This window comes from Bombus impatiens, unplaced genomic scaffold, assembly GCF_000188095.3.
Source record: "Bombus impatiens unplaced genomic scaffold, BIMP_2.2 scf_0442, whole genome shotgun sequence".
NCBI classification, from domain to species: domain Eukaryota; kingdom Metazoa; phylum Arthropoda; class Insecta; order Hymenoptera; family Apidae; genus Bombus; species Bombus impatiens.
The window spans coordinates 709873-736369 of record NT_176861.1 but is presented as its reverse complement, the minus strand read 5'-3'; the positions used below and the strand labels follow the sequence as shown (position 1 = coordinate 736369).

General features: G+C 38.7%; 1 protein-coding gene across 3 annotated transcripts in view; it reads left to right on the top strand.

Annotated features, from left to right (window-relative positions):
• Positions 1 to 26497, top strand: part of LOC100740589 (FH1/FH2 domain-containing protein 3) — a 246234-nt gene that overhangs the window by 55337 nt on the left and 164400 nt on the right. For all 3 annotated transcript variants that reach the window (XM_024368443.2, XM_024368444.2, XM_024368445.2), the window contains exon 2: positions 15027 to 15136. In XM_024368443.2, coding sequence (XP_024224211.1) covers positions 15027 to 15136 — 110 coding nt within the window. The remainder of the gene's footprint in view (positions 1 to 15026; positions 15137 to 26497) is intronic.

The window sequence follows — 26497 nt, the reverse complement described above, 5'->3', positions numbered from 1 at the left end:
TATAGTTATATAACGCGAACGCAATACATTTGACACGACGAATCGACTACAAATATATCCAGAAATAATTGAACATTCAAGAAGCTATAAGTCGACATTAGGGAAGAAATAGTGAGATAGATACGGTTCAGAGTTCAGACAGAGAGACACGCGAGAGGGGCTTGTGAACAGAGAGAAAGAGAGAAAGGGCGAGCGAGAAGAGGACGTGGGTGAAGTGGAGCCTCTCGAGATGAGATGCCATGCCTCTCGAGCCTGTGTTCTTTATCGCGCAAGAACCTGTGAAGTAGGAACAAAGGAATATTCCCGTGGTAAGAATCCTCTTCTCTGGTCGAAATACTCGAGCCAAGAGCCGGAGGATGACGGAAACGATGGTAGGGGGTTGGAGAGTGGCTGGCTGGACGTTTCTAGGATATTATTCCTACCAGTTCTCCGTTTCACCCTGTTTCTCGTTCCGCCACTCCGGTTTCGTCTCTCGTTCGTTTCTGTTTGTTGTCCTCCCCGAATCCTCTCACGTCTCGCAGCAACGAGAAACCGGAGAAACTGTAACGCTCGTTAAATATTTACGAACGATTTACGAGCCTGGAATTTTGCTTATGATTAATTCAATGGTGACAGATTTCTCTTTTTCTCACTTGGAGGAATTGGCGAGAACAGATGAGAAGGAGAAAGATAGATAGCGTGTCGAACACCGACGCGAGATGATTAATGACTTATGGTAATTTGTACGTTCGATTGTGCAATCCTGATAGAATGTAATCGTATTATTTACGCGATGTTACGTAACGGCAATCGCCGTGCGTTATTGCATGGAAATGCTTGTTCCTCGATCGGATCGCTCAGTCGGCTAGCTTTTATCACCGATCTCGAACGCAGATGTGTGGAGTCTGATTAGAAAAGAATCGTATTGCTCCGTCGATGATTGGGTATTTTTGTTAGTGCATCATTTGAATCGACGCGTTTTCCAGGTATAATTACTCAGATGATAAATGTGGTTTATACGTCGCTTAGCTTACTTTCTATTAATCCTTCGATGATGAATCGTTCGCGAATTGAATGCGGACACGTCGTGTTCTAAACAGCTCCGTTTTTCATACGCATTGTTATACATTTTATTTGTCTGTATTATATTGTACGGTTATTTCTTTCTGAACTTTACGAGTCGCATTACCGACGCTAGAATTACAATAATAAATGCCTTGAAGGAAATTTTGAATACCTCGGACCGCGGTTCTTTAAATCTTCAAATTAAGAACATCGTCTCTTCTGTTTCGTCGATTATTATTTTACAAACGAAGGGAATTCAATATCTTCCGTCAAAGTTCTTTTACAAAATTTTTGCCAGTAAGAACCTATTAAATTTTCAGAGAAACAAGTACATACTTTGAGATCGGTAAAATTTCACAATTGAACAAAATTTAATTGTTCGTTCGTCGAATATTCCACGTTGCGCGTTATGCTGCATTTTTTCTTAGAACCTTCTTTAAATTTTTACAGAAGGGAAATATTGAAATTAAAAGAATTGCATCTTTCCTTCATCGAATATTTGGCCGGCCACGTGATATCGGTGCGTCTTCCCCGAAGACGAGCACACGGATGTCTAATTTTATCTCCACTCGAGACACGGCAAAAAGAACACGACCAGAGATGTCAGTGTAATCGGCAATGCTCGAATCGAGTTCCCGGCACCGTTCAATCATTCATGCGGTAAACAGGTTCCATTGAAGTCAAAAGCAAGCGCGCCATTCTCCGTCCACCGGCCGTGCAAAAATCAAGTCGTATTTATGCAAGCCGGTGCGTGCTGCTACCTCTCGAGAAATCGTCCTTCCTGCAGGTGCTACTTCGAGGAGTAAGGACAAGGGACAAGGGAGGAAACGTTCGACTGGTTTCGCGTAGAATCGACGAACTTTGTTCCTTCAACGGAAAAAACTTGTTGAAATAGCTAAACTACAGGAAATGTAAATTTAAATTGGGAGTTTTTGTGAAAGGCAACGTTGGGAACTTGAAAAGTATACCTCAGTATAGTGCAAATATTAGATAAATGTAATTGGTATACGAACACGTTCTTAGATATAACAAATTTTATTAAATCAACGTAAATACGTTATCGAATTAATAATAATAATATCTTTCCATTGCTTGCACGTTTAATTCGCCTTCGATTCATCGCGATAACAAGAAAAGTTTTATTTTCGAAAAAAAAATCTCTGCTTCGTCTGCAAAGTAGCATTGCGATAAAACTGCTCGTAACTTGCAGGGCGACATTCGATGCGACACTGAAAAACGAAGCGCTTGAAAAATACTGGTAATTAGGTGAGAATTTTATCGCGAGGTGAACTCACCGCGGTTGGTTAAACAATAAATTTTGCTCGTCGAACTTCATTAAACGTTCTCCGGATCAGTTTTTGAGCGCGTCGACGAATAAGTTCTCAAGAACAAGTAACTTTCTATCTCCAGAATTGCTCTATCTAAACCCCAAACCATTCGCTATTTCCAACTCTGCAGTAGCCACCATCTGCAGACGTTTGAAAACAAACTTTTGCCTCGTTCGTTCAAGATCATTTCGTAAGAAGAAATGCAGTTATAACGCGGACTCTTCGTACGCTTTTCATCGGATAGGAAATTTTCATTCGAACGCGATCCAGGTCGATCAACTTGGTTTGCTGGGCCGTCCAGCATTTCGTCCCACGCAACTCAGTGTTTCACTCGTGTTTCCGTATCAGCTACGAACCGATATATAGGGATTCCCGGTTCTCTCGACCAAACTTTATCAAGACATTTTACGAATTTACAAGGTGATCCATGCAATTGCTCGAAGCTATGTTCTTTTCTCAGTGCAATTTGAAAAATGTCAGAGCGAAAGTTGAACGGTTCGGAGAGTTATACATTTGCGGGACCATCGTTATTTTGTAAAATATCTCTCTTTCATAAATATTCTCGTCATTCTACGTAAAAAGCCACTCAAGTAGATGTATTATAAATAGGAAAAAATTATTATGTGAATATAGCTCGTTGGAAATTTTATTAAAAGAATTATAACAAAAATACGAAATATGGAGGAAATGATAACAGACTTAAGATATCATAAACTAAATGAAGAAATCGTTACGTTTAAGAGATCGATGATCCACACTGACGAGTTAATTCACCTTCCTCGGTTAACGGGTAAATTAATCTTCAAATAACTTATAAAACTATTCTGATAAAGTTATCCGGATAAACCAGGGACACCCAGTATAACCGAAGATAAAGAAATTAAAAAATGCAGTCACCCAAACGGACGAGCGAACGGATAATTTATGCGGTTTCGCGGTCGCGCGACATTCCGTTTAATTCATCGAAAAATGTTCATAACGACACGCCATTAATTCCAATTCCCGTCATATTATTTACTCGGTCCAAGGATGTATCCGTTCGTTCACGGTACACCGGCTTCCAAGCGAATATCCATCGCCGGAAACATCCGTCGCGGTAAACAACGGCCGGAATTATGGCGCGAAAAGCGGCCAGATACGCGTGGATGCTTTACCGCGAAAATTTTGTTCTCTCACTCGTTCGAAATTGGTCAACCGATAAAACAGTGCTGGAGCTATGGACCACAACTGTCTACCCTCTTTGGTCGTAGTACGTATGTATTTTCAACGGAGTTGTAGGTACACGAACACATCGCCAAAACAGAATTGCCGTTGGCTGTTTCCACAGTTTTCATTATCTCGTACACGTATAATAATTCGGACAGCTTCTGTAGAAGTTTACACGGACCATAATCGTGTGTAGGTTAAGTTAGCGCGGAGTTACGACTAGCGATAGACTCAAGTATGTGCAAGTAAGTTGAAGCGAGAGGCTTCTATTCTATATGCGTGTATCTAAACGCATGTGTACACGCGTGATTAATAGGCATATCCGTGTTTTAATTTACGCAACCGTGAAATTCATCAGAAATTCTCCGTTACAATGCACAGAATGCACATAATATACAGAAGTATTTAAAGTATTCGCTGATGTATAGCGATATAAAGTATATTTTATTCATCTATTCATGAGTTTATTTTAAGGTGGTCTGATTAACAATAAAATCATTAGCGACTGCCAAAAGTGCGTAATTAGTGGTGATTACATGTTCGTAAGATTAAACGAGTTAATCAGTTACATGCAATCGACTAGGTTTGTCTGTTTAAAAAATCACCAGAATGTTCGTTATAATATTCGATATTCAGTGGATGAAACTAATCTATGTGCGTACTTCTACATCTCTAGCTATTTATATTCTCAAAAATATAAATTTGCATAAACAGCCACAGTTTACTTAACGTTCGAATTCTGCGAAGAGAATCTTGAGTATCGCGTTTGATTCGAATTAATAACTATATATTGAAGTTGATTCTATCGTTAGCCATTACCAGCCGGAATCTTCTTCGGTTCTAATGGGAATGCCCATCCTTTTCGTTTCGCCCAACGGGATCACCTCCTGGCGTGGATGCACCGCCAGTTTTCTTCCCTGCTTCTCGAGCAACTGGACTAATTTATCGCGCGATTAAGCGAGTTCTTTGCTCGTACTTCTCTCTTTCCTCTTCTTCTTAGCGTTCCTTCGCTTCGTCGTCTTTTATCTTCGCGCGTTTCTACGTGAATTTGCTGCATGAACTTTTGGGGGTTCAGGCTGATCCTGACTAGAATTTCTTTCGGATTTTATTTGGAGCAGGCAGATATTTATCGCGGTTCAAGTTAGTTATTAATGCTAGATTTTGATCCTTCTTTGAATTTATACACGTCCGGATAAAATTGCAAGTTGCAAACGATACTCAGTTTTTATTCACGACCTCCATGAAGTTCTACGTTCCGAGCATCTTAAAATTTCCTCCACACTTTTCTAAATCCCTTCAACCGCAGAATCGTAAAAGGCAAGTTCATTTACGGGTGATTCGGGCAGATGGTTCCATAATTCGTCGAGCAGTTTTCATAGTGACGTTCGCGTGGTAAGACGTACCTATTTCTTTGTTTACGAGTCGAAGGGACAGAATAGTTCATTGCTTGGGCGATTGCGTTTGTCGGTTCTCGTCGCAGAAATCGGGAACATCGTCCGTAATCGTCTGTAATAACAGAGAGGACGTCGTCATAGTTAATCGTGGCGATCGATTACTTCCAAGAAGGTGAAATGTAAAGAACAGTTTATCTCGGTATTGCTTATTTTTCGTTCAATCCTGCTTAGTCTTGTAAGGTAACAGAGCAAGGAAATAGTCGTCATGGATCATAGTTATAGATTGAAATATTATAGTTTACCGTTGCAAATATGTAAGAAACGGTAGAAATGCAAAAATTACAAAAATAATAGAGCCTTAACCCATTAAGAGGCAACGTTGCGTTAACGCAATATTTCATTTGTCATTTCTTCAATCAGTTGATATTGTATTATCGAATTCTGTTTTTTAAGCGACTACGAGAAGGAATTTGGTAGTTTTGACAATTTTAAGAAATCGAACTATCTGTAACATTACGATAAGCTGTTCTTAATAAGTTAATATATCACAGTAAATCGTTTTGGAAATATTCGCGACGTTCGAAGGTTCTGGAGCCATTGTGAATAACCGAGGTGTCCAAAAGTTCCATAGATATTTAGAGTATCCAGCAACCATTGAAGCCCTACCTCGAGGAAGATCGACATACCTAAAGAACCTCTGTGGCTCTGAGATTTTAGGATGTCGGTATTGATGTATTATATATATTTACCAAATGTGCAGTTGGTCAAATTGTAAAGTACCATTTAAATAATAATAATAAAACAAAAATATATTATATATGCGAGACTCTGGTATCTAGCATAATTTGGTATCATAGTAACAGGTATAACTATACTCTGCACGAGAAATTAATCGTTTTGCAGATTATATGCGATTTTATGTATCAAATGTTTTTTCCTAGGTTCCTGATATTTGTCTTTCTCGTATCAATATTTTTTTTTATTCTTTAATTTGTACTTAACAATTTGTCCAGTTGGACATTTCATAAATTTTTCTAACTTAATTGCTAAATAACAAGTGGATGTATTCCAGCGGGATACCATCTTCGAGTCTGACTATTTTACTTCTTTAGTGAGGTCAGGTTCCTTTTTAGTCTTCTTTCTATAAGAGACGTATCAACGTATCGACGTTACTCGTTATCGGGTATTTCATTGTTTCTCTCTCTTTTGTATTTTGTATGCTTGATCTTTCGAGAACTTTTACTACGGTTAGTGGTTCGGGTACTTTCTCTTTTACGTTCTTGTGACAACGATACGATGTCTTCCTTTACCGTTCCTCGTGATTGAAGAGGAACGCATTCCCGTGCCCACGTGTCGCCCACGTCGCCATTGAACCGTGCTAGGCTCGAACGCTCGCAAGCTGTTCTAGGAATCATTCGCTTATTGGCGATCGTTTCAAATTCAAATCAGTTGCCGTCTGTTTTCCGCGTGGTGACGATTATTAATTACCGACACGACGGCTAGGTTTCAAGCTATTTTTACGCTGCGTTACTCATTTCATCAAAGGAATGATACAGTGTGAATACATTAAGGCTATGAAGGTTTCTATGTTAAATGTAAAATACGGATGTAATATTCAGTGGCTGTGAAACGAACAGGTGTTCGTACGCCATTTGACTCGAACGACTATTTTCTGCTTTAATCGTTTAAATACGATAACGGAGCATTATACATTAGAAAGTTGTGCAAAGAAAATTTTTGAAAAAAGACGATCGTCATAGGTGAAAGATCGATTTATGATTCTATTTTGCTACGTTTTCTTACGTTTATTTATTATTTATACAGCTGCTTGTTGCAAATTTTACGTGAAATTGCGGATATTAAGCACGACCATGTACTACTACATTTAATTTATCAATGATCTTGTTGAATCGCTATTCAACGAGCTTCATTAAAATTTAATTGAAATTTAGCGGAAGCTCGGCGATTCGTTTCCAGTCGATGTAATCTTGCTGTAAAAGTTACTTCATCATAATCGAATCGTAACTCGATCAATTATAACTCGGACTAATTGCCGACAAAATCTGACGAAGTTATTGGCGGTAGTGCGTCGTTGAACAATGGTGGCTGGAAATCGATATTCCCGTATTTCCATGTGTAATTGCTCTACTTCGAATCAACTGTGTGTTACGTAAATCCGTTCATCGAGTTTACGTCAGAAAGGGCTTTTAATAATTAGGCCAGATCGCGACAGTGTTTGATAAACGACAGATTTCTGGCGTAACGACTCAGAACAGTATCGCGAGAGTATAATCGATCGAGGTTGATGTTACGACGATCGTTAAATGGAATAAGAAGCGTCGTTTCAGACTAGAGCTCGCAAATTGATTTTCTGCCTTTACTCCTGGCTGTTAGTAAGAAACATCGAATATTTAAGTATAACGATAGAGAGAGAGAGAGAGAGAGAGAGAGAGAGAGAGAGAGAGAGAGTAATGGCTCACTAATTTTATACTTCGTAATACAACGTTACAGAATGTTGTAGCACGATACTATAAATGTATACTTCGAAATATTTTAATTATCTGTTTAATTAATTTCAACGATTTCAATCAAAATTTGGTACACTTTAATGGACAAAGTAAACATTCTAAATTTGAGATTATTTTTTCCAGACTGTTACGATTATTCACATATCGTATTACAGATACAACAAATATTAGTAACATTGATTAAATAGAACGATAAACTTTATTACCCGGAACACTGATACGTGTTACACGCTACAATGAAAGCAAAGTAGCATTTTCTATTTCGCCACAAATCTTTACCGACTTAATAGCCTTCGATAGATAAGGTTATTTTCAATATTGAAACTTAGTTATCCGATTTCTGCTATCGATTTATCTATCGACAGGGTAATTGTGTGAATGGCCTGTAACGCGTTATTCCATCGTGTGTACAGTTTCGCAGCAGGTGATGGCGAACAAAAAGAAGCGAATCGTGAAAGTTTCACATAGGCAAACAGAACGGCTCGGCTATCTCGGTTAATTGTCTCGGAAAGCTTTCGTTTATCTTGTCTCGGGGGACTTCCGTCAAATCGCAGGACGTCCGTGAATTTTCATTATGTTTAGCGATATACGGTTCTGCATAAGCTCGCGCGGGTTCTCGGAAACGTTTCGTTATTTCGGTCTCGTGGGAACGAGTCATGCGACCCTGAATTTACATAATGGAATTGTAACGTTTTCGTAACGAATTTAATAGCTCTTTAATTGTGATTAACTTTGTTATAATGATTATATTTGAGTTAATTTAATAATCTAGGCTTTGTTTTGGGATTATTCGTTAATAGTATACAAAGACCATAGAGAAAGAAAGAGAGAGAGAAAACGATTGATAATGATTGGCAATGAGCCACATGTTTTATGTTTCACAAAAAAAAAAAAACAATTTTAAAATTCAATATATTCTTAGATAATAGTTGTTAACCGTTTACTATAGATTTGGTAATAAGCAAAGTTACCAAAAACCTTTGCTCTGAAAAAGTAACAGGTATAAGTAAATTAATCGTATAAAACTTATTTTTTTTTTTAATATTTTTATTCTATAATCAAATACAGAAATTTCGAAACAGCTTCGTTTGACCTCTCGCAATATCAGTTTTGTGTTGTTATTGTTCCCTATATTTCGTGCACGAAACGAGTCGATTACACGGATGAAGAGTGACATTGGGGCAGGATATTTGCCAGTTGCTCAAACGAGTTTCTGCAAACAACGCGCTCCCTGAAGGATAGGAAATGGAATCGCGCGAAGCATACGTCAGTCAGGGAAAATCGTAGCAATGTCCAAAAGGGAGGGTCAGACCCTGGTCAGTTTGCCGCATCATCGAGTCGACGCTCAACGGTTCACGCTTCCTGGAGTCGACATGCGTTACGTCAACACGTGTTGCTTGACCACTGGGAGATTCAAGGGTTAATTATTACGTCGCTTATGTGAGTTGTATCGTACGCGGAGGGAAAAATAATTTTAGGGAAGAAAAGGGAAAGAAAAGAAAAGGGTACGATCAAATAAGTGGTTCAAAAAGATAGTTTATATTCGACGTTTTAATAGAAATTAGTTAAAATTATACGTTCAATACATAACATGCATAATATGTTGATAGAAGACAACATTAAACTAGAAAAACTTTAAGCTAGAAAAATTTACCGAATGTCCAGCTGAACAAATTATAAAGTACAAATTAAATAATAATAATAATAATAAAAAAGACAACATTTCGCGAGTCGATGTAGCTCTTGGGAATCTTAGAGCACAATTTTATAACACGATTTATAGGATTTAAAAACTTTTCAGCGTTTAGATTTCAACAAAATTTGTGTTTCAAATACTCTTTGAAAATTTGCAACGTTTTCACGGATCAGAGTTCGAATTTTTATATGTACATCCAGAATGCAAAGATAGAGTCGTAAAAGAAATATCATTAGGTTATCGAAGATTTCGATCTTTATCGGATTCGTTAATTGTATTTCTAATTTGTAGTAATATGTTTCAAATTTTAATCGCTAGAACTTCCACAATCAAGTGATTGGTCTTTATCCCTGCGTAATTCACATTCCAACGCGGCTCTATCGCGTTAACTTGTAATGGAGATAGCGCGGTTGTGTCATCGTGTGCTACATTACAGTATCGGAAGAAGCCTTACAACTTTCGCCATCGATATCGACATACGACTTAGTTAATATAGAACGGCGAACGCGTAAATCCTATACTATACGAGTAACCATATTCTTACATAAAACTGACGATATAATTCCACGAAGCTAAATTAAATTACTAATCAGCTGTGGATTTGAAACGAAATAAATTCGATAGAAATCCGTATTCGACGTCGTTTTCTTCGGTCGATTAACTTACATCTTTCCATTAATTATTAATCAAAACTAATTGTCAAATATACAATAAGAATTTCCACGTTGCTCAAATATTTTGTTTTATTTTTTGGTAGTTTATTATCGAATAAACTCGATACAGAATTGATCCGCACCTTTTACTCACAATCTATCAATTATTATTCTTTTTTTTTTATTATTACTTAATTTGTACTTTACAATTTGTCCAGCTGGACATTCGGTGAATTTTTCTAGCTTAATTGCTAAATAACATGTAGATAGCGGGATACGATCTTCGAGTAATCTATCAATTATAACAGCGAATCTAAAAATCCTGAAGGAAGTTTAGTCGCGTTAGAACGATATTCTCGCGTGGCAGCTATGATTGTAATTGATCTTTTGATAGAAAACAGACGTTCCGTGTCGCAGCGAAAGAAGCAGTCTGGAGGCTGCCTCCACTTGAAACGCGTCGACGGCGACGCATCCGTGAAAAGTTTCTTCAGCGTAGATTTGCGAGGACGTGTGGCAACATTGAACTGTCCGTAGGGAAGACATACGAGACCCGTGAGACTTTAAGTGGCTAATTAAACAACTTTCCCATGATGCGTAGATCGGATAGGAAACTATCAGAGCGTGGTAAAACTGGATTAATGTTATGATTAATTAGATCTCTGATCTCTCGAAGGATTGACGTGTACCTACGAGGGTACTGTTTTCACTTTGCCATTTGATGTCGGCAATGTATCGATCGTAAAACGCGCTGGATCTTCTTTGACCAGATTTCCTCGTAGAACAGCGATCGAACGTTAATGCAACTGTTTATGTAACCTCGAAGTCGACGTGCTTGGTAACTCGCCTTATAAAAATGTTTATCTCACAAAGAGATTCATCGTCTTACAAACATGTTTTCCTATTGAAAATATTATTTTGGATTGTTATCTCGGATGGATGGGTTATCATCCGTAATGTATTATTATTCTCTATCCGTATTTATTATGATTTTTCATATGGAACACGTAGAAAATTGTTGAAGGTTGTTAATGATGAAAGATAAATTTATCAAAGTTATTGAGCGCTCGTTATTTGCTTTAATGTAGCGCGATGTTCATTTTCTTGAAACATAAGAGAAACAGCGACGAAAGAGAAGGACACAGCCAACAAGTAATTTCCTTGTCGAAGCAAGATACTGTTGGCCGTTTTAAAACCATTAATTTACAGACTTCCAATTAATTAAGCATTTCATAGTCGAGTAATTACGTTTAATCGGTATTAATTTCAAACTGCTAAACTAGTTTTTTAAATATTCCGAGTATATTTACTCGGCCCTCGTCCATTCCATTTTTCTTTTAACTCATTCAACAGTTTGTATAAATATATATATATATATACTTTGTTCGTATACAGAGTATAACAAATCTCTGTTTCTTTAGTTGTATTCATGAAAATCTAAATTTGCATAAACATCCGCAATCTACTTATAATCTAATATTACGATTCATCGTCCTTTCTTTAAATCGATTACATACGATCACTTAAATCCATCTCACGTTTCCTATCCACCATACAATTTCCTTTTCCCATCAACTCAAAGTTTTACCATCGTTTCCTTTCTCCTTCAGCCCGTTAACATTCTTACGCAAGCGACGCAAGTTCAGCAAGCAGAAACAAGCGGAGTGCCATTGTCCAAGATGACGATGCAGTGGTCGCTTCCGGTTGACCAATTTCGTTGTGGGCTTGAAGGCCAGAGATCGTAGAGAACGCAGCCTCCCGTCACGTGGATTACGTAAGGCAATTCGCTTTCCACCGAATGCGGGACGCCTAGAAACCGGAGAAATGCAGCGCGTGCTCGAACGAGCCTCTGCATTATAACCGGCGCTCCGTTGCCGGCAGACTATTTTGAAGCTGTGATTTTTAGAAATATGGGTCAGCCGCGTGCTTCCTGTCCCCACTTGGCGCACGCCGTGTACACGCACAATTTCGTTCTCTCGTTTTGTTTCAAACTCTCGCTCGTTTCGCTTCGATTTTCTCCTATTTTCGTTCCCCTCGTTCTCCCACTTAGCGAGAACGCAGGTCTGAAAACTTATCGTCAAGGCGATTCTTATTTGTTTTCCGCCTTCAGAGTTCCGTTTTTATCGTAATCGGTTTCCCTTGTATATTTTCTTTTTCTTATCGATATCGGTCTTACGAATTTCACTGTTTATTAACCTATTCATTAACTATTAATTTATTAACTATTTCATTATAGAAAAACGTTCATGAAACTCGAAAATGACAAGCTTAAGCCTACACGATACCAAATTCTTTTGGTGAATAATTTTCACGATACCAATTTCTATTCTTCTGAATAAATTTAAAGCAACAAAAGCTCGTCTTAAAGTAACAATAAAAAAAACCTCATACTATCGATTAGAAACTCAAGTTAATCAGCATCATTCAATTATTCGTTTAAAGAAGCAACATGAAAACAAATCGATTCACGCACAAACGAACGCTCGTCGCCAACTTATTTTGTCATTAGTATAAAATCACTTTCTTCCTTTTACGCTAGTCATTCCAAGACATCCTGTACATTAGAGATCGAGAAGAAAATCTCATTTCAGTCTGATCAATCGTCTCTGAGCTACAGAAAAACCAAAGTGCCACTGAACGTTAATTAGTAGCGCTTAAACGATGGTTCGACGAGACATCGTTGAAAAGAACGCGTTACAGTCGCCGCGGAAGCGGACAACAACTTTTCCAGCGACAACGATCACAAATATGGTGGCCTAGGTAGCTCGACTATTTTTAAAGCGACATTTAGCTTTCGCCTATGGCTTCTCAACTGGCTGCACATTATTTTTCTCTCTCTCGTCTCCTTGTTTTCGGCTTATCCTCTATTACTTTCTCCTCTGCACCCTCCATTTCCCCTCCTTCAACCGTCCTACCTTTTTTCTTCTCTCGCTGCTACGTGTCTGTTTCTATTCCCCCGCATTTCCCGTAATATCTTTCCGTTCGTATCCTCGCGCTGTTATTTCTTCTAGGCTGGCAACATGCCGTGGAAACAGATGGATCTTAATCTTGCAAAGCGGCGATGTCTCGAAGAAAGAATCTACGGCGTAGAAAAGAAAGGCTTCATTTCAGTTAGGATTATTTACCTTTCAGGATTTATCGTCTGACGATTTGGTGGTTGAAATCGAGCGGCAGCGTCGAGACGCGATTCGATGGAAGATTTTCCGTGACGTCTCTCGAGTGCAGCGATTGATTCGTTTATATAGAGAAAAAAAATAATAACACCTGTGTTCATAAATTTTTTGTTTATAAATGTTTATCGATGACCAGTGTTCAGTTATGTACGTAATTATCGTTCGAGAATATTTTTTACGAATTGAATGAAACTTGACTCGGACCATTTAATTATGTATTTTATTTCAAACCACAAATATATCGATACATTCAATTAGACTCTGTCTCTGTCTTATTTTTTAACATATAACTGTATATGTCTGTTTTTTTCATATTTCTGTACACATTAAAATATTATATCTTCTTTGATCTACGACAAAATTACAGTTAAAATTAGCATAATTACTTTAAACGTCCCAACGTTTAAATCCCCTTTTTTCAACTTTAATTTCATCTTCGCTTATTTGATCGTTAAAAACCGAATAGATAGGTGAACAAGGAAATAGAAGATATTTCACGCAGCAAAACTTTAATCCTACTTGATGATTTACGCAGATATTTCCACTTAATCAAACGTCCAGAACGATTTAATGAAGTGGTATCCATGGTCATTATTAGTCCCGGTATTTCTAATATAATTAAATTATATCTATAATTCACGAGCTTATGGCGTTTCTATTTTCGAGACAACACGATGATGTAACCAGTGATTTAATACGCCGTGTGTCCAGCGAAACGGGACCACCTGATGCCAGATGAAGAGATTATCATGTTGCATAGACGGACACGGAGTGCGTGGACCAAATGATCCGCAGATAAATTTAGCAGATTAGCCGCATTAGCCCGGATTGTTGAACCGTAAGGCGCCCATTCGTTCGTTGAACTCATTCCTTGGATGTTACCAAGAAGCTGGATGATGAGAAAAATCCAGATTCTTCGCTTTAGTAACCCAATAAGGGTTAACGAGACATCGCATACACAATTCTCTCATTTTTCCACTCGATTTATATTGTTGAGATATCTACATTTTCGCAAAAAGATTGCCGATCTTCCAGCTGTTACAATTTCTTCGACCATAATCGTGCAATAGTCGTACGCACAGAGATGCTATTACACTAGGCGGAGCGAGAAAATTAAGTTGGACATTTTCTAAAAAAAACTTAGAATATCAGACACTTCTACGTAGCTTAATACATTTTTTTACGATTTAAACTCGAGGATCGCATGATTCGCACGAATTTAAAGACCGAAATTCCATTTCTTGAGTCGTAGTCGTTAAAATGCTAATCTGCATAAATATCCTCAGTCCACTGATCAAATGCAAAATTATGTTCCGCTATCGTGGCCTATATCGCGCAGCAATAAACCGTAGACGAATAGTTTTTCGTAGCGTAGTTAAATTTCTGTGGCCGCAAAGTGGCAGCAGTTTAAAATTAGGCGACGAGTACGGAAGCTGTTCCCGCCCCTGGATCGCGAAACATAAAGGCTGCCTCTTTGCTCCAGGCTACTCTTGCAACGACACGTTATTTTGGAAGCGGCAACTGTTACGAGGAAATTGACCGATGCTTAACTGGTTATCATTTCCGACAGCTGGGAACCTTCTAATTTGACGCCACGTCGTAAGTTGTAATGTGGCTATCGTGACATAACGCTGACACGTTGGCTGCTTGTCATGTATTAAGTCGAATTTTGATGTCCTTATTTGCATACGTGCTACGGTAGATACCCAAGTAATTGAAAAAGAAGTCTACCGTTTATATAGATGAAATTTCGTTCGATTGTTAGAATTGTAATAAATGCGTGACGATACCTGTTAGTAAATTTTTGAAACAGTTTACTACTACTAAAGGTTATAAATATAAGTTTGAAAGCTAGTGATAAGATATATTGTACAATTGGTAGCGTGCATCGTCTCGAGTTGTACAGTGTGGAAATTGTAAAGAATTCCGTGATTAGTAACACTTTATAGCGACAACGATCATCGAATTCATCGATTTAACGATTTCCTTTGTTTATTTGTTTTACAGCTTGATGATACGGCGCTGCAGCTGTATAAAGATGGCGATTACGGCGCTTATTTGGACCTTGAAGCCTCCATCAGCGAGCAACAGGAAGAATTCGAAGGTTTCCAGACCAAGTAAGTCTTCTCGTCATTCGACATCCTTAATAACAAGCATCACGCTTTAATTACTTTAATTACCTACTCCATCCCCTTACAAATGTTCTATAGAATCAGCTAGATAGGGATTTCAATGTAAATTACGATTAAAATTAATACGGATAAGATAGACAAATATTTAGAAGATTGTTGTAATTTTATAAGTATGCGAAGATCATCGCCTCATATCGTATCATATTTCAAAACAATACAGTAGATGCTAGGACGTAACGTGTTTTATGATTAATCATGAGTAATTAGAGGAACTCTGTCGGAGACAAATATTTTGTCGAGCTTGCAAGATGCATGGAGAACTTGGAGCCCCGTCTCTGGTACCTTTGATCCCATGGGATTCGATGTGCTTTACCTACCTCGTGTTGGGACAACTGAATTATACAGCAACTGTTCCTAAGATATATGAACAAACTTCGCAGGCATGTTTTTAGTAAGCGTAAGGACGAAAAGATATCGCGTAAATGTAGTAGAGTTAAGGTCTTTTAACGTTGCATATTGAGCTGAATAAACTTTCCCTCCGATATAAACCGAGGAATTCGTATTTAAGGGATCTATTTAAATTGCAAAGTTCCATTGTCTGAAATGATTTGGAATACAATACTCGTAGTTGTGTATCGTTTGAAATAACCAATCTTTCCACTTTCTACATAAAGCACAATCCAAATATGTCAAATGTCTGGACGACCTTTTTATCGGAATAATATAGTTTTCTCTATATTTGATACTTAAATCAAATACGTTAATTAAATTTTTGTATCGGAGCATCTTTAATTTGAAACGGAAGACGGGCGTACGAGTTCACGAGAAAAGACTTGCAAGACAATGCAATAAGAAAAAGCTCGTTGCCAGGAGCCGTGTTATATGAAATTAAATCAACAGCACTAAGGCAGTATGACGAATCGTGTAGATAGGGAACCGTGAGAGATTGATGACACTGATCTCGAGCTAGGCTATTGACATACTACTGTGAATTGGAAAGAACGCCATTGAAGAAAAAGCGGGTTTCATTGCTATTTTGACTTGTTTTCGTCGACATATATTTCATTCAGTCGAACTTAATATGTTCTTTACTCTTGTTTGACACATTTCTTCGCCTTTCTCCTTTTCTTTCTTTCTTATGTCAATCATTAACAGTAACGCGATTGTCAGCAAGAAATCTAGATTTCAAGTTCGTAATTACTTGGGAAAAAATAAATCTGATAGAACAACTTGCCAGCGTAATTAATTTGGACTAATTGTTTGCCAAAGGAGACGTTTAATAGTTTGACGAAAGTAATTTTTAGGATTTCGTTTCTTCGATTTCATTAATCATTGATATATATTATTAGATCGCGAACGTTTTTACATTGACGGGAAATTTAAACACATAATATACAAATATGTCGATTAATATACAAACACAAGTTAACTATGTTCATAAAAATGTGAAATTACATCAATATCCACAGTCTACATACTGCAGTATATTGTAACTACAAAATTGATTAAAATTCAATTGAAATAATTCAGATGTAGCGGAGGTAGAAGAAAAATTAACATAATTTCAATCAAGTCTCTCTATAAAGAAGGATGAAGTTTACTATTCGGACATCTCAAGCCTGTATCTTCCTATTTAACCATGTACAATTAAACTAGTCACGCTCTCCATTTCTTACCGACTCTCTCGTAAAATTAAAACGATAATCTGCCTGGTATTTTCAATTTCCTATATTAATTATCTGTCTCACTGTATATTTCACAATCAGCCGTCATCCGTTGCTTCGATAGTTGACGACGAAGCGTAATTAGGTCGCAGCATGATATTATCCATCTTCGCGTTTCTCCTTTTCGCAGAGAATTAATTCGGAACTTTTTGTTCGTACATCCAGTAGCGGAATACATACCTTTTATTCTTCTTCTTTTTTTTTTTTATCTTTTCTAAGCGAGATTTCGACGCAGACACAGACCGAGGTCGGAAATTGCGCGTAGAAGCGAGTCAGGGAAAACCAGGGAAAACGTAGATAAACATCTAAGATTAATTAAGACCGGCTCGAGAGAAATTAGTCTGTTGGTGTTAATTTCCCATTCTGCCGATACGCGATCTCAGGGACCTTGACTTCACCGATGCTTTAAACACGCTTTCAATAATCGACACAGCTGCCGAATGACGTTCTTAGTTAATTAAGAGCACTTCGAAACACGGGAAACGCGGAATCTCGTTGCTTTCACTTGGCGTTCGAGTTTCTCGGAACAGATATGACTTGCTGTAATGTTCGTCAAGCAAACGTTCCATTCGAAGTCGATTTCAGGATTGGTTACTAGGCTGAAAAAGGCTTACATCGTAGAATCGCTGTGTGCTGATGAAAATGTTCTATGCCGTGTTAATGACGGGTGTGAAATAGTAGGATGTAGTAACGAGGATTTAAATTGAGCTCTTTGTGTTCTTTGTTCCCCTGAAGTTGTTAAGCGTAATTATTTAGACTATTTTTCTTTTTTAATTACGAACAGCGCTGTAATAAGGGGACCCCTGGGTTAGAAAAAGGTAGATGAGAATTGTAGATTTTTGATACGATTGCGAGTCCTAGTGTAGACGAGGACTATAGATTTTGTAAGATAATCTTAAAGCAATTAGTTTTCACTTAAATACAGTCTTTCCTGACTTTTTGTTTTATACGGTATTTCAATGTCGTTGACGAAACAAGAGGAAATCCAGAAAGCTTGTAGTTAAAAACGAATATAACGTTAGATCGAACGTATGTGACTTGTTGTGTTACGATGTTTAACATTCAAAGTATCATACTGTATACTGTTGTACGAACAAAATCATCGCAGTATCGTTTATCCATTATTCGTGCGATTGAAGTGCATTTTGCAAAAAATAAGTAAACGTCCAGACACTTTTAACCAACGACGTGTCTCCGAGTACTACGCGCGAAGTCCACATCGATTTAAAATCTAACGTCGATCCGTAGCTTCCAAACTAATTGGACTTCGTTATAGCTAGTTTGTCAAAAGGAACATTCTCTCTCGATGTTCTTGGGTATCCACGCGAAATGGAAAACTGTTCACCTCCGCGATAAGAAGTCGGTTCGTTCAACGAAAGCATGCCGCTTTAAAATCCGTATCGGATTCGCGTTAACACCGATATCGAGAGGATCGATACGAGCAGAACAAAATTTCGCGAGGTAGACGATCGGTAAGGCATCGCATTTTCGATTATTCTCGTTGCATAGTCCACGGATCGACGACATTTTCAACGGTTTTCTGGCGAAACCTACGCGTTCGTTCATTCCTATATCACAATGGCTGCTGAAAGACGCGCCAGAGAGAAGAAGAGAGATCTATCGTGTTCATTGTGTGCAACACGCTCTATACTCGCGAGGGATTGACTTCCTCCTTGCGGCGAATCGATATGAATTACTCATTGGATGAAAATTACATCCTACGAGGCCGTGTTCTCGCAGAGAACTTGCGCAACCGTGAATCCTCTTCGACTTACCTCACGATTTTCGTGATTGTACCATCTGAATTTCGCATTTTGCCGATGTAATAAATTTATAAAGCGATTTGTTTCGTAGTGTTTGTAATATAGAGTTACACCGATATCTAATCTTTGCGAAGGTTGTCTTGCGATCGGAATGTACGCCTCAGGCTCTACCCTTCAAACAACCGCTTGTCCCTAAAATGTTTTCTATGGATGATCCCAAATTTAGGGTGCTTTCGGGTTGACATAAGTTTTGTTGTTTCCTTAATAATTCTTTCGCAACATCACGTTACTTCGATCATTATCGCGTAACTCGAGACTGAAACTTTTATCTACTCTCCATCTGCACAATTACATCTATTTCTTGAAACGCTGAATTTCTTGAAACGCGTTGTATCCTCTGTTTGTTGATATTCGACGGCAGCATCGTCGGCTGACACTTTGCGGAACACAGGCCAAACGTTTGATACGCAAACAAAATCATATTTATAGCAAGGACGATCGCAGATGCGGCGAAATTGGGAAAATCCGCGCGCAAAAATCTGGCAAATATTATCGGAATAAACAGTATTCGAGACAAAAATTTGCAACGCGTGATAGGAAAGGGGTGAAACTAGAGGGTCGATGGCAGACGATTGACGAAAGACCGACGGAAAGAAAGGTAGGAAGGCGAGCTGAGGTTAAGTAAATGTTTGGTCAGTGGTACTCGTTCCAATATTTGAAAGGCCGGAATTTTCACGAACCGCAAAACGACGTCATACGTTTGCCTCCTCGCCACACCTCGCCCCCTTTTTCCCATTCTCTTCCGATACAACGGCACCGAACCGGTCCGATCCTTTTTTTCCCTTTCTCGTCGATGCCTATGCCCATGCCCACGTACACCAGTCGAACCCGGCAACGACACGGTCCATGGCTTGCCCTCGGTCAAATGGAAACGCGTTCCACGGTTTTTCCGGCCGCGACGCCCCGATATTGGCTCCGTGGTTGGAGATTTGTCGACCGGCTGTGATACCGCGTACACCATGCTAGACCGCGCTCGATAACCAACCCTACGACTGATCATCCGCATTTTATTCCGTGTTCAGCCGACCTCGAGAATAACTAGTAGTCAGAGATGGGATCTGAAACTTGCGCATCACCTGGAATCTCTGTACGTTTCCGCTCTTAAGTATTAGGATACTTTCTGGCTTGATACGCAACGCGATAAATAGACTGCGAATGATAATATAAAAGGAAATACATGAAATATCGAAAGTAAAACACAAGTTAGATGATTTGGTAGATGAAACGAATCTTTATTTAAGTTTGGTTCTTTTCTTTTTGTATCGCATCGATAAACGTGCAAAGAATCGTTGGTTCTTGGTGATTGAATCTGAAATATTTTCAATCGCATCGAGTCTGTATTGTACAATATGCGAGGAAAAATTCGAACCACTTCGAACACGATTCGAAGCTTATAACTGTTTGGAATTTGACGATCTGATGCGACGATCCGTTGTACGTCCGATTTTTACGTGTTTTCCAACGAAATGGCAAACTCGTGAAAAGATCGTGCAGGAATGCGGGTTTTCTGGGTGGGGTGTCGTGATTTGTATTGTGTTTAGCGAAGAATGGGGTGGGTTTGGCAAAGGAATGTGGTGGAGTTTCGATGGAGCTTTCGATAGCGATGTTTAAATTGTGGTTTGTTGGAGCTAGGAGCGCAGATTTTATTGCGGTTTTATCTGTGAGATATTTTCCAAACCTTTTATCGTTTTGTTTCATTTTCATGGTTATTTTATTGGGTTTTGTTCATAGTGGTTTTATCGTAAGAATCTTCGTTGTGGAAAGTGGCAGAGTTTGCCAGATCGATGACTTCCATTAATGTCGCTTTTGTGTTACGTTAATACTTTATTTTGTCAACGTTTGAAACAAGTTTCATATTCTAAGATAAACAATTGCTTTGAAGCATCAATGAAATTTAGAGGATATAAGACACAGATTTTATTACGCAACGATTCGTTTTTAAATGTAGTAAATCGTTCTGTGCCTATTATTTATTAAGTTTATACGCGGAAAACCGTTATAAATCTTGGCAGCTGTCATGTTTCTGATGCAAAGTAGTGCTAAGAAACATCACAGTTTTACTACTAATATACAACATATTACTGTGTCACTTGGCACGAAGTAGACAGAGTTTATTGCACGTAAAATTAGCAAATAATTTATATGAAGATAATACAGTTTCTATTGAAGTAGTTTATACGTTGTCAATATTTTTCGACTATTATCACAAGGTATTCACCTGACCTCCCTTAACGTTCGTTGATCAAATTAAAGTATTAGGTTGTCCGAAAAGTGTCTTTCTTTTACAGACTCGTCTTTTACAACGACGCATCTTTATACAAACGTGAAACATAATCTGTCGAACGTTGTGATCTTTATTTTGATAGAACAAAATGGATCATACGTAATTCGATAAAATAATATAAAATGGAAAATGTTGTGCATCCATTATTTCCTTATAAAACGAAAGAAACTTTTCGAACGACCTAATACAATGCAGTTGTATGCCATTCTCTGTGTAGATTCTAAATATTTCGAATCGAAGGTTTAATTTTACACGGTGACGCTTACGTACTGATTGCGATTCGTCAACGTTGCGTCAGTAATGAAACTCATCTTATAACGAGATAAATCCATCAACAGAATTACGAAGTCTATTTATTCAAAGTTTCAACTAAATCGTTATCTCAACCACAGGAAGATCTTGGACTTCCCTCGTCAGTAGCGATCGTGTAACACAAAATTGCAGGGTCGTGCCCACACACCGCGTCACCCAGTTCCCATGAATCGTTCGTTGCAACACGATTAGCCACCCACGCCGATCCATTCTCTCCTCTGATTTTCCCCGTGAGGCTTTCAGTGAAAATTACGAAAATCGAGAGTTAGTAACGTAGAAAATCCGAGATCTATTCGACGAAGAGGAGAAGATGGCGTGTCTCGCGTAGGTAACCGATCATTTGTCTTCTCGTCGTAACGTTTCGCACCGGACCGCCTACGTTTCAACTCTGCTCGCGATATTCGTCTACTCTCTGACCACCGTGTTTCACGAAAATTAATTCCGCCGAGCGTTGGCTGGTGTTCCGCGCGTATAAAGAGCCGTAACAAATTGCCAGTCATTCACCGTGGCTGAATCCGAAGTTTCTCTGACTCCAGGCTCCCAAGCTGGTACCGGAAGTTGGACGTTTAGGCAGAAACAGCAGTGGACACAGTCCGCGCTTTGACAATTTCGAGTTTTGGGGTTGATGTGGATGACGAAACGAGTTGGGATTAAAAACTTTGGTCGTGAATCTTTTTATTGTGCGTGAGTCGGAATTCGTATAGGTGACGAGCAATGGAGAACTGAGAATAGTTTTACGTTAGCTCTTTGGGAATTGAATTTTCCGAGGCGTTGAACGGTTCCTTGGATTAGGTTTCATATTTTTATAATTTTTCAATAAAATCGAAGAGCTTTTTACACGTATACTCTCGACTCTAATATCACGTGTATCAGTTTGTCGTTGATTTTTCAAGCTTTCAAGCAATTATTGAGATTTACTTTCAATTCATAGTAATAAACAGCGATTATAAAACACGCGTGTCCATGCGAGGCACACGAAGACGTAGGTTTGGAACGCCGAAGAGGCGCAACCTATCGTTAGTAGTGGAAGGTCCCGGGAGCCCATCACGAGTTCCAAACAGTTTTCTCCCGTGTCACGTCTGTGCACAGCGCATGGGAATAGGTTGCCGCGAATTTCTGGAACACGCAAGCAACGGAAAATTATGGCGATCAATCTCGCGTGTATTAAGAAGACGCGGAGGGCGACTAGATCCGACGTAGAAAGCGGAAAACTCGGGTCATGATGGGTTAATTAATTACATTTGTCTCGTCGTGCAATCTAGACACGGCGAATTTCAGCCTCTGCCTTCTGTCGCCTAAGATCGTTAACTCATTAACAGATTAACGAACATCGTTGAAGTTCCGAGGCAAGAAATTCACAAGTTAGGCTACTAAAATAGGGCAAGAAGACGGTCTGATCGTGTTACCACTTCGAGCAAGACTAATGCTCGTTGACGGTGAAAACGCGCTTTGTTCTATTCGGAACGCACAAAAGAACGAACAGTGTCTTCGTCGGTGAAGCTTGTAGCAAAGATGTGTTCCTAAGGAAAGGCTATTTCCGAGGTGAAACCTTAAAACTTAAGAGAGTAATAAACAGCATGCTCTTTAGGACGTTAGTTTTGTTTGTTCTGTACTCAGACTGTAACCAATGCATTTTTTAAACCATTTCATGCCCAACAATTTCTCCTTCGAGATTTGTTACCATTAAAAATCATATCAATCGCAATCAACGATACGTGATAGGCATTTAACGAACGAATAAAATTTATCAGTGAACCACTCCCATTGGTAGAATGAATAATCTTAACGTTCACGAATAAAAAAAGAAAAAATTGCTCAAAATACAAAACAGCCGGAAGCTAGAGAAATCCTCAGCTCCTGCAAACTCAGTCTCTACGGTCCCTTCGTTAATAAAGCTCGTGTCATTGTCCTATCTCTTTCTGTTACGTGTTACGTAACCCGTTTGAATGCACGTAGGTACACTGGCCACGTATAATTATAATGGAAGCTATATATCCGCGGGTTGTGGAAGGGTCGAGAGGGAGAGCAGGGTAGGAGAAGAGCGCGGATAGTGGGTACTCTCCCAGGGGTTCAATAACCAAGCACAATAAGTCGCTAAACGTTCGGCGTAGACGGTACGATGAGTAATCAGCTTCCTACGTATCGGCCCCGGGGATCGTTAAGGTGTGTACAGTGTACACACGTCCTCGAACCGAGATACCTTATATATTATCGGCAAGGGACACGAAGAAAGGAGAAAGGTACATCAGGCGGGAACGATTGTGCGCATCTATGGATTGTTGTTGCGTTTCGCGTGGTCGAGGTATTCATAGGCGGATGTAGTTACTTGGAAATGGAATTTTTGGCAGCTAGAGGATAGGATAATTATTACGAGTATTATTAATGTCGGTTTCGAGAAGTCGAGAATTTGTCCGAAGAACGTTATTGACAGCTTTGTCACTTAAAAGCTACTTTTGGTAAGAAGTTTACCTTATGATAAGTTTACTTTAAGTTTAACTTCGGTTAATGAAGTTGTAAATCGAAACATGAAATGGGGTTGCGTCTATCGATCTAGCCACGACTAGAGTAAGTATTAGTGTAGTATCGTAAATATAAAAATTAGTTTATTAATAATAAATGGATTAAACAGAAAACAATGGTTATTTAACACGAACTAATCGTAACAACGTATTATAATTAATTAACAACTCTCGTCAACACAGATTCAACTCTCTCAACAACGCTAACAACGCTATCTCGACAACGCAATCCGCACTCTCTGGCTTCTCAACTCATACTCCCGTTAATTCGTTTATGTCCCTTAGCAACCCCTTGTCTTTTGTCTTAGCCTCGTATCTTTTGTTTAAGCCCCATCATGCACATGCTCGGCAACCGTTTATAATTCGCACGACACACCCCCTCTCAGGCCCCTCGTCCATGATACTACCTCTCTCAACAACGCTAACAACAACAACGCTAACAACGCTATCTCGACAACGCAATCCGCACTCTCTGGCTTCTCAACTCATACTCCCGTTAATTCGTTTATGTCCCTTAGCAACCCCTTGTCTTTTGTCTTAGCCTCGTATCTTTTGTTTAAGCCCCATCATGCACATGCTCGGCAACCGTTTATAATTCGCACGACACACCCCCTCTCAGGCCCCTCGTCCATGATACTACATTAGCTCGAAGAGGTCGTAAAACAGAAGCATATTAAATTTCAGATTGCAAACGACATTCACGAATCGATATTTAAAACTTAATATTCTTTTCCTGCTTTTCTTTAACGTGGTTCCTAACAGTTGGACATCGAATAAGATCCAGGGCTTGGGAATCCCGTGTTAATATCGAATATATTGGAAAAATGACATCTCGTATGTATCCACTTGATATGTATTATTCGTCGACTTGGTGCCAACAGATGTTCACATCTTCGAGTCTGCACAACATTCTCGAACGAGAAAAGGACTTTGAAATACGAGTAGAATACATTCTGTACATTCGAAATATTTTTCATCACGAATCCAAGATCCTCACAAGGTGGAATTGATAAGTTGCCAACGAAATGGCAAAATGTCATAGAAAATAATGGCGTACGTTTCCTAGGTTGTGATATTTCATAGACGTAAAGGATATACAGGGTATATGTATACTTATGCAAATCTAAGTATATAGCAGTGAAGTCGAAAATTATTTATGATCTCACTTTATGCGTATACCGTGTATTATGCGCAAGGATTTGTAATAAAAAAAGATTATTCTACGATATTTTGTGTATCGTAAAGTAACGGAAAGAATTGCTAATTTACGCTATTTAGTCTGTGCTGGAAATAATGTTTTAAACGTACGACGAAAGAAGACGCTGGAAAAAAAACGGGCTTTGTATGCTCACGGATTACATGGTGATTTCATAGGATTCAAAGAAACGTATATTATATAACATACTTGTTTGCGGTTAAAGGAAGACGAGTTTAATCTTTTTGTAACACGATGACTTCATCATTTGAGATCACGAAGCAAAGTAAAATGTCACGTTTGGAATTAGCACATCAAAGGAATCAAAACAACCTTTTCCCCTAAGCAAAAATCGTTCAAAACAATAATTTGAATATGTTGCTCGAAAAATTACAAACTGTTTTATCAGAAGCCTACAGTATCATCGTAAAAAAGGAAGTAAAATGCTGTTATCCCGGCAAAAAATAAAAATAAGTCTTCGAATATTTCGTATTTAAGAGTCACTCTGGATCATGAAACTGTAAGTGCGTGTTTTCTATTAAGAAATCTTCATTTCTTGCGTACATCGTTTACCATTTGAACTGCTCATTTTGTTTCGGACCTAACGGGAATGTTTCGAATTATTCCCCAAGCAAATTACCATCGTGATTTTCTCGGTTTTTATCCTTTTCGGCGGACGGAAAGAATTCACGAACAAGTCGCGGTTGTTATGGAAATTTTTAAATGGCACGACCACGAGGATATTATTATTTGCGCCTGTACCTAACGAACCGTCTCGAAAAACCTCTAGCTCCGAACAAGGGGCTCGTTTCGTCATTTGCATTGGCATTTTTGTCGCATGTTGGCCGAGGAAACAGTTTTGCATGATAACGACCGTCCCTTCGGTAGGACACGGTTACCATGATAATCTATAGGAATCGCGTTGTAAAGCAACGTCAATAAATCGGCTCATTAACGTGTATCGTCGTTGTAGAACGTAAACTCGAGCCGCGTTGTCACGCTAATGTTATTAGCGAGTGTTAACCGAAGGACGTTTCCAACGATTCACGGTTGTAATGAATGAATGGCCACGAATTTACGCGCTTCCTCCATTAGCCACTTTGAATCCCCGGCTCGTGGCCGTGTCACTCTAGTTGTAAAATCTCTAACAAGAGAAACACGCGAGACGCGTTAGGTGTTGATTCGAATAAGCCTTTTGTGAGAAACGGTGAATGGATTTTACACTGACTTAAGGTTGACAAGTTAGTATAGTAGGCGGGCAGGTATGCACTGCATTCTTTGAAAAGAATCCATTGGTGATTTAAAATTGATTTTCAATTTGATTAAAATGCGGGATTTTTGTACAAAAATTTTTATTAGTCTTATTATATAGTATTATATAGTACACTTTATTATATTATGCTATATACACATTATATTATTATACATTATATTATAGTATTATATAGTACACTGATTTTTATGCGTACTATATCTTACGTACGTATCT